The following is a 15,428-nucleotide window of genomic DNA, read 5'->3' as shown; positions in this document are numbered from 1 at the left end:
AACCACAGCAGGGTAGACCTGTGGCGGATAAGAATGTGAGAGGCCAGACTTTGGCATTCATCCACTGCAAATCACAAAAGATGTGGAACAGGAGTTAGGCATTTGCCAGACATTCAAGGAAAGGAGAAACAATTGATGGGGCCCCATCTTGCAGGGTTCTACAATGAACGGACATGGAGTCAAGGCAAGAGTAGTTAGTGACAGCTTCCTTAGCTAGTCACTCTAAACACGGGAATTAAGGGTGGAAAGAATGGATCTGTTTGGATAAAGGGGTCAGGAAATATCCGGGATTCTCGTCTCCCTTGGAGGTTGAACTCCTGCCCAAAAACCTCATGTGAGAGAGGTGGGAAATGAAGTACTCTCAGAAGCCCTTCCATGCCTCCTACCCTCCAATTCCCCCAGGACCCATAAGTCACCTTGTCTGTGGTGAATTTAAAATAAAATAGAAAACCACTTTTGAAAATAATAAGATTTTTTAAAAATTTAAGCCTGACTAGATTTGTCTAAAGTTGATTAAAAAACAAAAAAAACCCACCACTTTACAGGGGTAGCTAGGTGGCGCAGTGGATAAAGCACTGGCTTTGGATTCAGGAGGACCTGAGTTCAAATCCAGCCTCAGACACTTGACACTTACTAGCTGTGTGACCCTGGGCAAGTCACTTAACCCTCATTGCCCTGAAAAAATTTTAAAAAAATAAACACTTTACAGTAGCCACACATGTCACTGCCAGAGAAGATAAAAAACCTTTACTGTAAATTTCTTATTTCCTGAAATATGAATTTGAAATCACATGGAGATTGTGAAATAATTTAAATATCCCTTTCTAGATTTTTTTTTGCTTTATCAGTATTAGTTCAAGTTAGGAGTCATGATGAAGATAACAGAAATTAGTCTAAATTTAGTTTTAATAGATTGCTGACATTCAATTCCCTAAGCATTTATTTAGTGCCTACTAGGTGCTGGGAATAGAGAGAAGGAAAGAAACAGCCCTTCCCCTAAAGAAAGTTGGGGAGGGAGGTGGGGCGGCTTAGGAGGGCAAAGATTACAGCCTTAACACAGATCAGTGAATACAAAGGTACTTTGGGGAAGAAAAGAACAACAACTGAGGGAATCAGGAAAGGATTCTCAGAGGAGGTGGCACCTCAATTGAGCCATAAAAGAAGCTAGAGATTTTACATAGTCAGGGTAAGGAAGGAGTGTATTCCGGGCACTTCAGAAGCCCATGCCAGCAGGAGGTGGTGAATACCAAGCCAGTGAATATGTAGTGGTCCAGTTTAGTTAGAATATCTGGGAAGGTTGACTAGCTGGAGCTAGACATGGGGACCTTTAAATGCACACTGAGGGGTTTGCAGGAGGGAGCAGCAACCTTACACAAATTGACCTTTCACAGCTGGGAACTTTTCTTGTCTAAGACTCAGTTGTCATTATTCTCCCATCCCTTCCTGATTGGAGTAGGGAGGAAATTTCCTTTTAAGGCCAGGAAATTGTATTGTTTTTCATCGTTTCTTGGAGAATGTCTGAAAAAACCTACTGGACAGTTTTCAGAATACTGTGTAACGTACTTAACAGTTCTTGGATGCTTATTTCTAATATGGGTTTATATTAATTCTAATTAATGCATATTAATCAAAGGCACTACCATTTTCTAGGTTTCAGACCTCACCCAGGTTTGAAACCTCAATGTTAGACTCTTGTCCTCCTTCTTATCCTACCTACATAGACAAATCTTGTCATTTCTCCCTTTACAACACTTCTGTTTGGCCCCTTCTTTCCACTCCCATTGTCACCACCATAATTCAGGCTCTATGTCCCCTATTACAGGGTGATAAAATCCTCCTAACAGATTCCCTATCTCATCTCCTCATTCCAGTTCAAGTAGCCATTAAATTGGTTTTCCTTACGTGCAGGCCTGACCATGCAATACTCTCCTTCTACCACTCAGATTCCATTGGCTAACTGTTCCCTTCAGCATCAAATAGACAGTTCTTTGGCATGTATATTCTTCTTACATTTCCCTCTCCTATAAGCCAGCAATACCAGCCTCCTTGTTGCTCACATGAGCCATTCTTGACCTCAGCTGTCTCTCTCTCTCTCACAATCTCTACTTAGACTAACTTTTCTCAATATTCAACCCAGATACGACCTTCTGCAGAAAGCTGGTCTCAGTCTCCTCAGACACTAGAGCCTTCTCTTGTAAGGTTTCTTTTCATCTATTCTCTCTGTATCTTGTTTATACCTAATTGTTTACATGTTATCTCTCCAACTGGAAAGTAAGCTCCTTGAGAATAGACTTTTTCCCCCTTTTTTTCTACACAATTCTTGGCACCTAGTAAGCACTCGATAAATTTTTGTTGACCGATTGATAAATCTGAGATTAGCTTTTTGCGTGCTTAGTTATATGAAACTGCTTTCACTTTGTTTTAAATTGTTTTAAATGTCAAAGGAAATTGACTTTGAGGTCTATAAAGTATTATATAATATGTTAGAGTATGTTATGTTGTTTGTGTCAAATTTTAATATATGACCTTTTTTATCTTTGCAAAAGCATAATTTATCCTCAGAATAAGAAAGGTGAACCAGAGTATAATCCATGTGGAAAATACATGGTAAAACTTCACATTAACGGTGTTCCAAGAAAAGTAAGTATACTTTTAGATAGACTAGCAAAATGCCAGATAAGATCAAATTCAATGAATTATCACTTTTTCTTTGCTTCCTTCCTTTTAAAATTCCTAAGATGATTTAAAAAAAAAGTATTTTGCCTGAGACTTTTAAAATGTCAAATAGACAACAACAACTTATGTTATGAATAGGATACAAGTTCTTGACACTAACCTTGATCTATTATTGGTAGCTAAAAATAAAGTTAGGATAGTCAAAATCCATTTTTAAAGATGTTTTACAGGAAAAAATTCCACTTAATTACAGAAACATTGATAGGAAGTATTTCAAAGAACATTTGCTTTCTAATAATATCCTGATATATTAGTGCTTAAATGAACTTTCCGACTACATACCTTAGTTATTATTTTTTAAATATCCATTGAACTAAAAAGAAGTAGAACGCTGAGTCATTGTGACAACCCATTGTGATCATGGAGAAAAGATAATGAAACAAATCTCCTTCCCAGAGCAAAGTGTTGGATTACCTTGGCAGACATCACTGTGGCCTTTGTTTTGCCTCACTGTTTTTAGGGAGGGTTCAGTTGTACAGGGAAGGGAAATAACTGTAAAGTATAAACAGAAGGCATTTATTTTAAGGTAGTCAAAAATATTTATTGAATTGAATTGAAAGTAAGTGCATAATAAATGCTTACTGACCACTTAATTGCCCTTGAGGAACATAGCCCACATAGTCCTTCATTGACATCTCCTGTTCAAACAATTTACTTAAATATTTATGTCATGGGGGAAAGAGGTGGTGGGAGTCCTTAGGTATTTTTCTTGAAAGAATGACAATTCTCCCCCACAATCCAATGAGAATAAAGATGGTCTTTATTGGAGCACTGGAGAAAGTGACCAAGAGGGAAGTCAAAGATTTCCCCTCAAGGGGAGGAGATGGCTTAGAGACATCTTTCTCTTCTAGTTTTTGGGTTTTGGGTTTTTTTGGTGAGGCAATTGGGGTTAAGTGACTTGCCCAGGGTCACACAGCTAGTAAGTGTTAAGTGTCTGAGGCCAGATTTGAACTCAGGTCCTCCTGAGTCCAGGGCCAGTGCTTTATCCACTGCGCCACCTGGCTGCCCCTCATCTTTCTCTTCTAATGGAAGAAAGGGCAAAGCTTTTCTAGAGGATGGATGGGGTGACCACCTGACAATGGAAAGTCCCTTTTGGGGCTGGGGAGAAGGCATTATTAAAAATAGATTTTTTTTCTATCTACATTTGTGTCTGGCTGGATCATTCTGTCTGACTAGCACCACAAATCTATTTGGCAGTTTGGAAGGACCAGTTTGTTTATAAACTAACACCATGGTTCTCAAAATTTTTTTTTTTTTAAAGAAATAGACCATGAGTGCTAAAGTGCCTGTGCTAGACCTAAAGGAGACCAAAGAAAGAGAGGAAAGATCCTATATGTAAATATGATTTAAAATATTTATAGCAGTTATTTTTGTGTTGGCAAAAACAAAATTGAAATTATGGGGATGCCCATCAGTTGGGGAATGGCAGACCAAACCAGTTATTTAAATGTGATAGTATATTCTTAAGAAACAAGGAAATAGATGGGGTTTTTTTTTTCAGAAAGACATGGAAAAACTAATATGAGCTGATGCAGAGAGAAGTGAGTGGAACCAGGAGAACCAATGTATACTCTAACATCAGTACGGTAAACTGATGAAGGAGATAATGGCAATTTATTTTTTAAAGTTATTTATTTAGTATTTTATTTTCCCTAGTTGAATGTTAAAATTGTTTTTACATGTGTTTTTAAAACTTTGTATTCCGAATTCTCTTCCTTCCTCCCTCCCCACCCCCTACCTTTAAGAAGGCAAGGAGTTCAATATCTTATACATGTGTGGCCATGCAAAACATTTCTATACTAATAGAGAAAGAAATATAAAAAGAAAACAGCTTTTTAAAAACTCAAGAAAAATTAAATTTTAAAAAATGCTTCAATCTGTGTTCAGACACCATCAATTCTTTCTCTGGGGATGGATTATTTTTCATCCTAAGTCCTTCAGAGTTGTCTTGGCTCATTGTATTACTGAGAATAGCTAAGTCATTCACTGCTGATCATCTTACAGTATGGCTGTTACTTTGTACACAGTACACTTTATATCAGCTTATGTAAGTCTTTCAGTTTTTTCTGAGAACATTTTGCTCATAATTTCTATAGCACGATAGTGTTCTGAAAATGACAATTTATACAATCACAACAACACTATAAGGACAACTTGGAAAGCTATAAGAATTAATTTCAGTGCATTGACCATCCTTGATGCCAGAGGACCAGGAGTGAAGTAGTCTACCTACCTCCTAATAGAGAGGTGACGGATTCAGGGTGCAGAATGAGTTACATGTTTTTGAACATGGAATTTGTTTTGTTTGCCTTGCATATTTGTTACAAGGAATTTGGTTTTCTTTCTAAATCCCCTCTCCACGTTGGGGAAGGGTTAGAGGATGAAAGAGAGAATAAATGTCTATAATTGTTGGGTGTTTTTGTTGGTTTTTAAAATTTTTTTTTATTTCAGAGACTTTGAGGTATATGTTATAAGGTGCTATATGTAGGGAGTTACTTAAAAAAAAAAACCAATATTGAGAGTAGTTTCTCTATTCAGATTACTAGCTCAGTTGTTGATGACAGATTTCTTAAAAGCATCTTACTACATAATATTATATAAAAGTAATTTTTATATTAATGCTTTCCAGACTTTTATAAACTGAACCAGAAATGAAGCTATGTAGAGATTTTCACCTATTGGTTAAATGTCTTCTACAAGGAATATTATTAGTTTTTCAACCTTGAATAACATGTTTTTCATTTAATTTGTGTAGAAATAAAGGTGTCGTTGAAAAAACAGGGAGTAGTTGTGGATTATTCAAATAGTAAGGTTCTATTCTGTATTTCACATAAAATGCCATTTCTAGGAGTCCATTAATTGTGATGATGATAGCTCTGGACATTTAACCAATTGAGATGACCAAGTCCCTCTTGCTTTGCTTAGCTTCTGAGATCTAATGAGACATTTACCTAAAATTATACAACTGTCGGGAGCAGCTAGGTGGTCCGGTGGATAAAGCACCAGTCCTGGATTCAGGAGGACCTGAGTTCAAATTTGGCCTCAGCCACTTGATACTTACTAGCTGTGTGACCCTGGGCAAGTCACTTAATCCTCATTGCCCCGCAAAAAAAAAATAAATTATATGGCTGTTTAGGCTTTAAGAAAATGAAATTATCAGTGTGTCATTTCATCACTGGACAGATAGAGTAACCACACACATTTAGTTTTACCTGTCACATTCTTTTTAATATACAGCCTTTCTTGGCACATAAATACTTTTTCTTGATGAAGTAGATTTTTTTAAAATTTTGCCCAACTGTTAATATAAAATTAATTTATATTGTTTTCTCTTCCAAGGTGATAATAGATGACCAGTTACCAGTTGACCGCAACGGAGAACTACTCTGTTCTTATTCTAACAACAAAAGTGAATTGTGGGTGTCTCTCATAGAAAAGGCATACATGAAAGTCATGGGAGGATATGATTTTCCGGGATCGAATTCAGTAAGCATCAAATAGTTTGGAAATGTAATTCTAAATGCAGAATATCTGAGTATAATTTTCTTCCAATTTGGAAAGTTTTAAGGGAAATTTCTAATTGAAAGAAGAATTGGGGGGGGCAGCTAGATGGTGCAGTGGATAGAGCACCGGCCCTGGAGTCAGGAGTACCTGAGTTCAAATCCAGCCTCAGACACTTAACACTTAGTAGCTGTGTGACCCTGGGCAAGTCACTTAACCCCAATTGCCTCACTAAAAAAAAAAAAAGAAAGAAAGAAAGAATTGGAAGTAAAACACTAACCACAGAAAAGCATTATAAATTATTTTAAGAATTCAAAATTTCTTGTATCATATATTTCATTTTATTATAATAGCATATGGATATGGATCCAGAATTAGAAAGGAGAGCTTTTAAAATTTCGTTTTCTTTGCTCTTACAGTGCTACATAGAGTCATGCTTGATTCTTCATGATTCCATTTTAGGGTTTTCTTGGCAAAGATTCTGGAGTGATTTTCCATTTCCTTCTCCAGTTCATTTTACAGGTGAGGAAGCTGAGGCAAACAAAGTTAAGTGACTTGTCCAATGTCACACAACTCATAAGTGTCTGAGGCCAGAATCTTCCTGACTCAAGGCCTGGCTCTCTATCCACTGCCCCACTTAGCTTTAGCTACCTAAGTAGCACAGTAGATAGAGCCACAAACTTGGAGTTGGGAAGACTTTAGTTTAAATCCAGTCTCAGACACTTAATAACTGTGTGACCCTAGGGAAGTCACTTAACCCTGTTTGCTTCAGCTTCCTGATCTGTAAAATGAGCTGAAGGAAATGGCAAACCACTCTAGTATTTTTTCCAAGAAAACCCCAAATGGGGGTACAAAGAGTTGAACACACCTGGAAAAAAAATTTTCTCTGAGTTATTACTTAAAAAAAAAAGAAAGTTGGTCTTTGCCAATGGGAATCTCAGGTTGTACTTCAGAATTAGTTGATGCTCAAAAATCAGATGCAGTAACACTTCTCTTAGCAGATGAATCTCCAGTTCTCAGACTGCTTCAATTAAAGAGATCATTGCCTTTCTATATAAAACCTAATTTTTTAATATCGTTTTAAAATAGAAGATTTTAATGTAGCAGTTTCAAGTGACTGAGTCACCGGGTCTGTCATGTCTGCACTGTAGGTTTGCTAGAAATTATTAATGGAAGTATTCAAAAATAAAATTAAACTGAAAAATTCCTGGCTAATACTTTTGTAAGAGATATTCATTTAAGTCTTATTCACAGTACCTTCTGGGGTTGTGGACTAGACCTTGGATTCTTTTTTTTTTTAAATAATAAATATTTTTATTTATAGTTTTCAGTTCCAGATTTTATCTCTCCTTTTCCTAGGCAGCAAGCTATCAGATGTGGGTTATACATATGCAGTTATGTAAAACATTACCATATTAGTCATTGTGTATAAGAAAACTTGAATAAGAGAGAAAAATGAGAGAGTGAAAAATAGCATGCTTCAGTCTGTGTTCATTCAATATCATTTCTTTCTTTGGAGGTGGATAGTATGCTTCATCATTAGTCCTTTGGGATTGTCTTGGATCAGTGTATTGCTGAGAGTAGTCAAGTCATTCATAGTTCTTCATCAAACAATAGTGCTGTCTCTGTGTACAGTGTTCTCTTGATTCTGCTCACTTCACTATACATTAGTTCATACAAGTCTTTCCAGGCCTTTCTGAAATCATCCTGCTTGTCATTTCTTATAGCAAAATAATATTCCATCACCATCATATACCACAGCTTATTTAGCCATTCCCCAATTGATGGGCATTGCTTTGATTTCCAATTCTTAGCCACCACAAAAAGAGCTGCTATAAATATAAATGTTATGGATGGTGGCCTGTCAAGCTCAGGAGACTTCAGGGTATGGCCTGGGAGCAGACTGTCTCACATCCATTAACCAACTTGAATAAGTTTAGAGAGGCTGGTCATCACCAGTGGCCACAGGGTGAGGAATTAAGCCTGAGATAAAGCCATTCCTGTCCTAAATGAGAATAAAACCTAGCTTGTGTCCTTGACTGTTATATTTTCCTTTCCTAAGTTCCTTCTCTTAAATATGCAATCACTGGAAGGGGCAGCTAGCTGACACAGTAGATAAAGCACTGGCCCTAGATTCAGGAGGACCCGAGTTCAAATCTGACCTCAGCCACTTGACACTTACTAGCTGTGTGACCCTGGGCAAATCACTTAACCCTCATTACCCCACCCCCCAAAAAAATGCAATCACTGGAAAAAATATTAGGTACCTACTATGTGCTTAGTACTTTGATCAGCAATTTGGAGTGTTGCCACAAGGAGATCCGATAGTGAAATTGAGATGAGATGGGATGTATGTACCTGAAATAAGTATTGAACAAAATTCTGTACATGTCAGCATTATATATAAATCTTTAAAAGTTCTAAATTGTGAACTAGAGACAGTAAAGATGAAAGTAGTAGTATAGTTCTTTTTTTTTTGGTTTGGGGTTTTTTTGGGGGGCAATGAAGGTTAAGTGACTTGCCCAGGGTCACACAGCTAGTGTGTCAAGTGTCTGAGGCCAAATTTGAACTCAGGTCCTCCTGAATCCAGGGCTGGTGCTTTCTCCAATGTGCCACCTAGCTGCCCCCAGTAGTATAGTTGTACTTGTACATTTCAGACATTAAGTGCAAAAGGAGCTAGGAGGGGAGAAAATTGTGTTCTAGAATCATTAGCTTATCCTCAGTAAAGGCAGAATTTACCATGGGCCTTGAAGGATAGGGAGGATGTAGCTAGGAGGGAAGGGCAGAAGTGAGGGAAGATGCATGACTATATATATATATAGTTGGGAGGGACAGTAAAGAGGGTAATTTGAATAGAGTATTAGAGTACTCCTTGATCCAGTGACCCTCGCCTCCTCTCAGTTCTTCAGAATGGCGCTTCATCTCCTGGCTCCAGGCATTTTCACTGTCTTCCATGTCTGGAACTTTTATCCCTTCTCATCTCCACCTACTAGTTTCTCTGGCCTCCTTTGAGTCCAGCTAACATCCTGCCTTCTACAAGAAGCCTTTCCTTCGTGGTCCTCCTAAATGCTGGTGCTTTCCCTCTGTGGTTATTGCCAGTTTACCCCATGTTTAGCTCCTTGGTACATACTTGTTTGTATGTTGTGTCTTCCAGTAGGCCATGAGCTCCTTCAGGGCAAGTACTATTTTTTGCCTTTCTTTATATCCTTAGATAAGCCCTGGTACCATGCCCCAGGTGAGCATAATGTGTGGCACCTAGTAGGCAGTTAAAAAATGCTTCCTGAGTTGTAGGAAATTAAGATTTCATAGATGGAGCATAATATCTTACCCAATAATGCTAACACCCTCCTCTTAGTATGCTCCCTTTTACTTCATAAGCACCAAAGCCAGGGAAGAGAACATACGTAAGGATCCTTCTCAAAGACTAGCACTTGTAGGGGAGAGTGTTGTTGCCACAACCAGGAGAAGTGATTCTTGACCTTTCACTACTTAACAACTTGGTCACACACACACACACACACACACACACGTCCATAATTATTTGCATGCATGAGTTCTTCCTTTGACTCCAGTATTCCTTTCCTAGTTTCTTTCCATTCTTTTTGTTGTTGTTGTTGTTTTTTTAGCAAGGCAATTGGGGTTAAGTGACTTGCCCAAGGTCACACAGCTAGTAAGTGTTAAGTGTCTGAGGCCGGATTTGAACTCAGGTATTCCTGACTCCAGGGCCGGTGCTCTATCCACTGTGCCACCTAGCTGCCCCTCTTTCCATTCTTAAGAGCTCTATTGCAGAATGTATGAGAGGCTCACATTCTACCCTGTTAGTCAGTTCTTGCCTGATTCCATAGCTTCTTCTGGGCAAATGTAACTCAGCTGGTAAGCTCAGGTGGTGTGCCAGCAAGCTAAGATCATTTCATAGAATGGTGGACCTCGAATAGGAAGGGGCCTTGTAAGCCATGGAGTCCAACTCCCTTCATTTTACAGATAAGAAAAGAGATGCCCAGAAAGGCACCTGCTAAGTTCTTGCAAGTGCATTAAGAAAATGTACTCATCTAATTTGTCTGAAACCACTTATTGGAATGTCGTCTTGGGGAAATTCTGTTAGCTTTTGTGCCTTGGTTTATTTTTTTAAACATTGGCCCATACAGTTATTCCCGTTTTAATTCAGTCCAGGGGACTGTGTGGGAAGTGAGAAAAGAATCAGATTAAGCATAAAATTAATTTAAGGTTTGAACTGGATTTTTGAAGAGAGTTAATGAAATACTATCACAGTGAGTAACATTCACAGTTCCCTTTATTGTTTACAAAACAGATTGATAAAGCTACCTTTCAGATTCATGATGGACTTTGTCATACCATTAACAATCTCCAAAATGTGCTTATTTTACAGAACATTGATCTCCATGCACTTACTGGGTGGATACCAGAAAGGATTGCTATGCATTCAGACAGTCAAAATTTCAATAAAGAGAACTCTTTCAGGATGCTTTACCAAAGGTTAGTTATTTTTCCCTTTTTTTTCTTGGCAATGGAAGCTTTATAAAGTGTCACTGGGACACTGTGTTACTGTTCAGGAGAGGGGCAAATCCTGTTTTTTCATATTGTTTACCAGTCATTTTTAAATTGTACATGGAGGTTCTGCGGTTAAATAGGAATTACCCTTCCATATAGAAGGAAAGAGTAGCATAAATCCAGAGGTCTTCTTTTTAGTAGAATAAACTTTAATTTTTTTCTTCCTTCAAAATTTTTTTCTGAGTATATTAATATTTAGAATAATAGTAAAATCGGCGTAAGTACATATTATTTTATTTGGGGGTGGCTTTTTTTTGAGGGGAAGGGTAGGTTGAGAAGACAAGGTCTAGAGAACATTAATACCAGGAGGATACAGGTGGTTTTATCACTGCCCTGAACTATTCCCCAAATTCCATGTGGATGACGTGAGAGTTGACTACAGTGATATGCATTCAAAATTGAACTCTAAGAAAGTAAGAAATGAGTATGAAATAGCATCTTTTTTGAGGTATATTTAGTATCGACACCTTCATCCTTAAATGTAAAACTTGAATATTTGGCATTCAAGTTTGGCTTTCCCTTTTTCTTTCTCTCTTTCTTTCTTTCTTTCTTTCTTTCTTTCTTTCTTTCTTTCTTTCTTTCTTTCTTTCTTTCTTTCTTTCTTTCTTTCTTTTGGCCAGGGCAATGAGGGGTAAGTGACTTGCCCAAAGTCACACAGCTAGTACGTGTCAAGTGTCTGAGGCTGGATTTGAACTCAGGTCCTCCTGAATACAGGGCCTGTGCTTTATCTACTGTGCCACCTAGCTGCCCCCAGCTTTCCTTCTTAAAGATCACAATTCTTTGTAATTCTTGACAAGCAGCTAAAAATTATAAAACAAACAGTGTAAGGTAAGGGAAAGGTTTTAGTGTTAGAAAATGTATTAGTCCATGAGCCATATCATTTCACCCTTTCTTGAACTTGGGTTGTTATCTGTGAAAGAAGAGATTCGACTGGAGATTTCTGAGACACCCCTTCTGCTCTCAGTGACAGCGATAATTCCTCTGTACATCTTGCTTTAAGATTATGGAAGGCTTTCCTCATCCTGAGGAAATATGGGGATGCAAATATGGGACATCGTGTTGTCCCACAAGTAACTGTTAGAGAATGATATTCAAACTCAAGCTTTCTGATAGCAAGAAGAGCATTCTTTCTACTACATCACAATGCTGCTCGGAAGTCAGGCCTTTATTTAAGGTTTGTTGAACTGAATTGAACTCTGAGGATTTTATTCTGTTTGACATGTTACATAAGAAGTGTTCCCTCTAGAGATGTCTTTACATTTGTTTTTTGTTTATACATTTTTAGAAGAGATTTTGTGTCCTTAGACAAATAGGATAGTCTTTGATTTTTGTGTGATTTTCCTTAATCACCTCCCCTTTTGATGCTCTTACAGATTTCACAAAGGGGATGTTCTTATCACCACAGCTACTGGAGTGATGTCTGAAGAGGAAGGAGAGAAGTGGGGTTTGGTTCCAACACATGCATATGCTGTTTTGGATATCAGAGAATACAAGGTGTGGAATTGAAATCTTTGTCTCTTTCCATTCAAAAATGCGTTATTGGATGTGAAGGGGCAATCAAGTGGTATACTGAAAACATTTTACACTATAATATTGACAATAGAGACAGATAAGATGTCAGGATACTGGATTTTGGAGTCGGGCAATCTAGGTTTAAATATAGACTTCTACCTTTGTTCTCTTAGGCAAGTCACCCCTCTGAGCCTCCGTTTTCTTCATGTATAAAACTGGAGTCTAGAAAATCTCTTCCAGCTCTCAGTTGTCAGCATGGACAGAGTTGAAGAACTTAACCTGCCTTTCATGTCATGACTACTGAACTCCTCAAGGAGAAGAAGAAATAGAAAATACAGTGGTACGGCAGACAGCTGAGACCCTGGCCCCTGAATTCACACCAGTTCATTAAATGTTTAAGTACCTGCTGGGTACAAGAAATAGAAAAACAAACACAAAATCATTATTGCCATTAAGAAGCTTGTGTTCTATTGAGAGGTAAAACTTAGACACAGAAGTCTTGTAAATACGAAGGTATTGGAGGAGGACTGCTCAAGAAGTGCATAGGGAAAACCTCCACAAAAGCCAGGACAGCATTTTTACAGACTTGTAGAGAGTATAAAAATATGGCCATATTTTCATTAAGCATCTATTCTATGTCAGCTTCTGGAGACTTACCCCCCCCCCCAAAAAAAAAAATTGTACCTTTGCTTTGTTGGATCTGTTTCCCCTTCCTCTTTCTCATTTGAAGTTATATAGTTTACAACACACCATTCCCCTCCATAAGTTCTCTCTCTCTCTCTCTCTTTTTTTTTTTTTTTTTTGCGGGGCAGTGAGGATTAAGTGACTTGCCCAGGGTCACATAGCTAGTAAGTGTCAAGTGTCTGAGGCTGGATTTGAACTCAGGTCCTCCTGAATCCAGGGCCGGTGCTTTATCCACCGTGCCACCTAGCTGCCCCCCTCCATAAATTCTTGCAGAAGAGGGTATATTCTAAATCAATTTTACTTTGGCTGCCATATTTCTCTCCTAATTCGTTATTTCAGCCTCCTTCTTGTTTACCTTACCAATTAAACTTCTTAGAAGATTGTGATAGCTTGTGCCTAATTAGTATTTTTATTCCACATCCCGTTTTTTAGCCTTAGTAGCTTAGTAGTAGATCTGTTTAGAACTATTTTAATTGTATACCTTATCTACTTCTCATTTTTATTTTTGTTCTAATTAGTTGATATTCTTTATCTATATGGACAGCTGATTCAGAAATGATTCCCACTTCAATAATCAGTTATTTCTTATCAATTTAATGTTGTGGCTGTTGGGGGTACTCACTATGTTCACTACCTCCCAACTCTTTTATTGAAGATGGTATTTATTTTATAAAGGCATGAAGTTTCTGTGTATCATTCTATAAACCTTTGGGCTCTTTCCTTCTTTTCTTAATCCTTAGCCGTATTACCTGACATTTTTATTCATCTTTTCCTTTATGCATCTTTGTATTGAAGCCAGTGAATATTAAAGTATATGTTGATTTGATCTGGCAGATATCATTGACTTCTTTGTAGAATTTCTCTACCCTTGTTCTCCATGTCCTGTGTCGGCACATAAACTTTGATTATTGTCATGGTGGTCTTTTTTTTTTTTTGCAAAAGGCAAAGATGAATACATTCCATAAAATGTTTCTTGTTGCCTTTGGATGCATGATAAAATCAATGCTATCTAGTTGATAAAGAGCCTGCTAGAACTCTGCCACCTCTACTCCAGCATTAGGTCACAGAAGGTAATTACTCAATCATACTTCCCCTATAAAGGATGTCGAATAAATGACCTAGGATGCTCCCACTAGGAGCACTCAGCTTACATTGGAGAGCTAAGATTGCTACATATGAAACAATAGCAAATTGCAAAAGAATACCTAAGAAAGTGTTGAATCTATGATACAAATTATAAATACTGTATAATAATGGGGGAAGAGGTCAGTGAAAGTGGGAGTGGTCAGAAAAATTAATGGAGGTGCTAAAACTAGAGCTGATTGATAGATGATGAACTAGAATAAGCTGTTTAATTATATTAATTACTTTTTAGAGAGTAGATGTAGAAGAGGATATGTCAAACAGAACAACTTGTGTGGCGGCACAAAGGTAGAAGGAAGATTGGCTTGGCCTGCCTAAAGTTGAGTGTTTAGAAATGGTGAAAACTAGAACCAAGGCCAGGCAATGGGCCCCTTGAATGCCACAGGGAGCCATTAGAAGTTTAGGGACTGGATTTGGACATGAAAAAGCATCATAAAGATAAGTTTGACAGAGGTATGCAGAGGACAGCTTGGAGGAAAGATGCTTTAACACGGAATCCTTGAAAAATCGACTCCGAATAAGCAGCTGGTGGGCAACTTTTCAAGGTTTTGTTTTTCGTTTTCTTGGTGAGGCAATTGGGGTTAAGTGACTTGCCCAGGGTCACACAGCTAGTAAGTGTTAAGTGTCTGAGACTGGATTTGAACTCAGGTCCTCCTGACTCCAGGGCCAGTGCTCTATCCACTACGCCACCTAGCTGCCCCATGGGCAACTTTTTAAATGAACTTGAATAAATGCGGTTGAGCTCACTGTTACTTTGAAAATGAATCCTGGTACTCCTTTCTTTAGGGTCTTCAATTTATCCAGTTGAAAAACCCCTGGAGTCATTTACGTTGGAAAGGAAGATACAGTGAAAATGATTTGAGAAACTGGACTCCGGAGCTACAAAAATACTTAAACTTTGATCCAAGAACAGCCCAGAAAATAGACAATGGTAGTAATAATAAGAGTAATGAATCTAAGTTATTCATGCTTTAGACAACTTAAAATATATTTAATCAATGTGCAAAAACATAACCAGTATTTTTTCACTAAATTCTAAGCAATATTTAATTTTCAGGTATTTTCTGGATCTCTTGGGAGGATCTGTGCCAATATTTTGATGTGATTTATTTGAGTTGGAACCCAGGTCTTTTTAGAGAATCAACATGTATTCACAGGTTTGTTAATTTTCTTTAATTAATATTTCATTTTTGGTTTTTTTGTTTTGGTTTGGTTTTGGGTTTTTTTGCAGGGCACTGGGGGTTAAGTGACTTGCCCAGGGTGACACAGGTAGTAAGTGTTAA

The 15,428-nt window shown here is 37.8% G+C and overlaps 1 protein-coding gene across 1 annotated transcript in view; it reads left to right on the top strand.

Moving 5' to 3' along the window:
• CAPN7 (calpain 7) overlaps window positions 1–15,428 on the top strand; it is a 47,918-nt gene that overhangs the window by 17,795 nt on the left and 14,695 nt on the right. The window contains 6 exon segments of the mRNA XM_043967772.1: window positions 2,547–2,640; window positions 6,076–6,222; window positions 10,625–10,731; window positions 12,180–12,300; window positions 14,932–15,076; window positions 15,203–15,302. Coding sequence (XP_043823707.1) covers window positions 2,547–2,640; window positions 6,076–6,222; window positions 10,625–10,731; window positions 12,180–12,300; window positions 14,932–15,076; window positions 15,203–15,302 — 714 coding nt within the window.

Source organism: Dromiciops gliroides, chromosome 5, assembly GCF_019393635.1.
Source record: "Dromiciops gliroides isolate mDroGli1 chromosome 5, mDroGli1.pri, whole genome shotgun sequence".
NCBI classification, from domain to species: Eukaryota; Metazoa; Chordata; class Mammalia; order Microbiotheria; family Microbiotheriidae; genus Dromiciops; species Dromiciops gliroides.
Note: the sequence above shows the minus strand (reverse complement) of the source record. Positions and strands in the feature narration are given on the sequence as shown.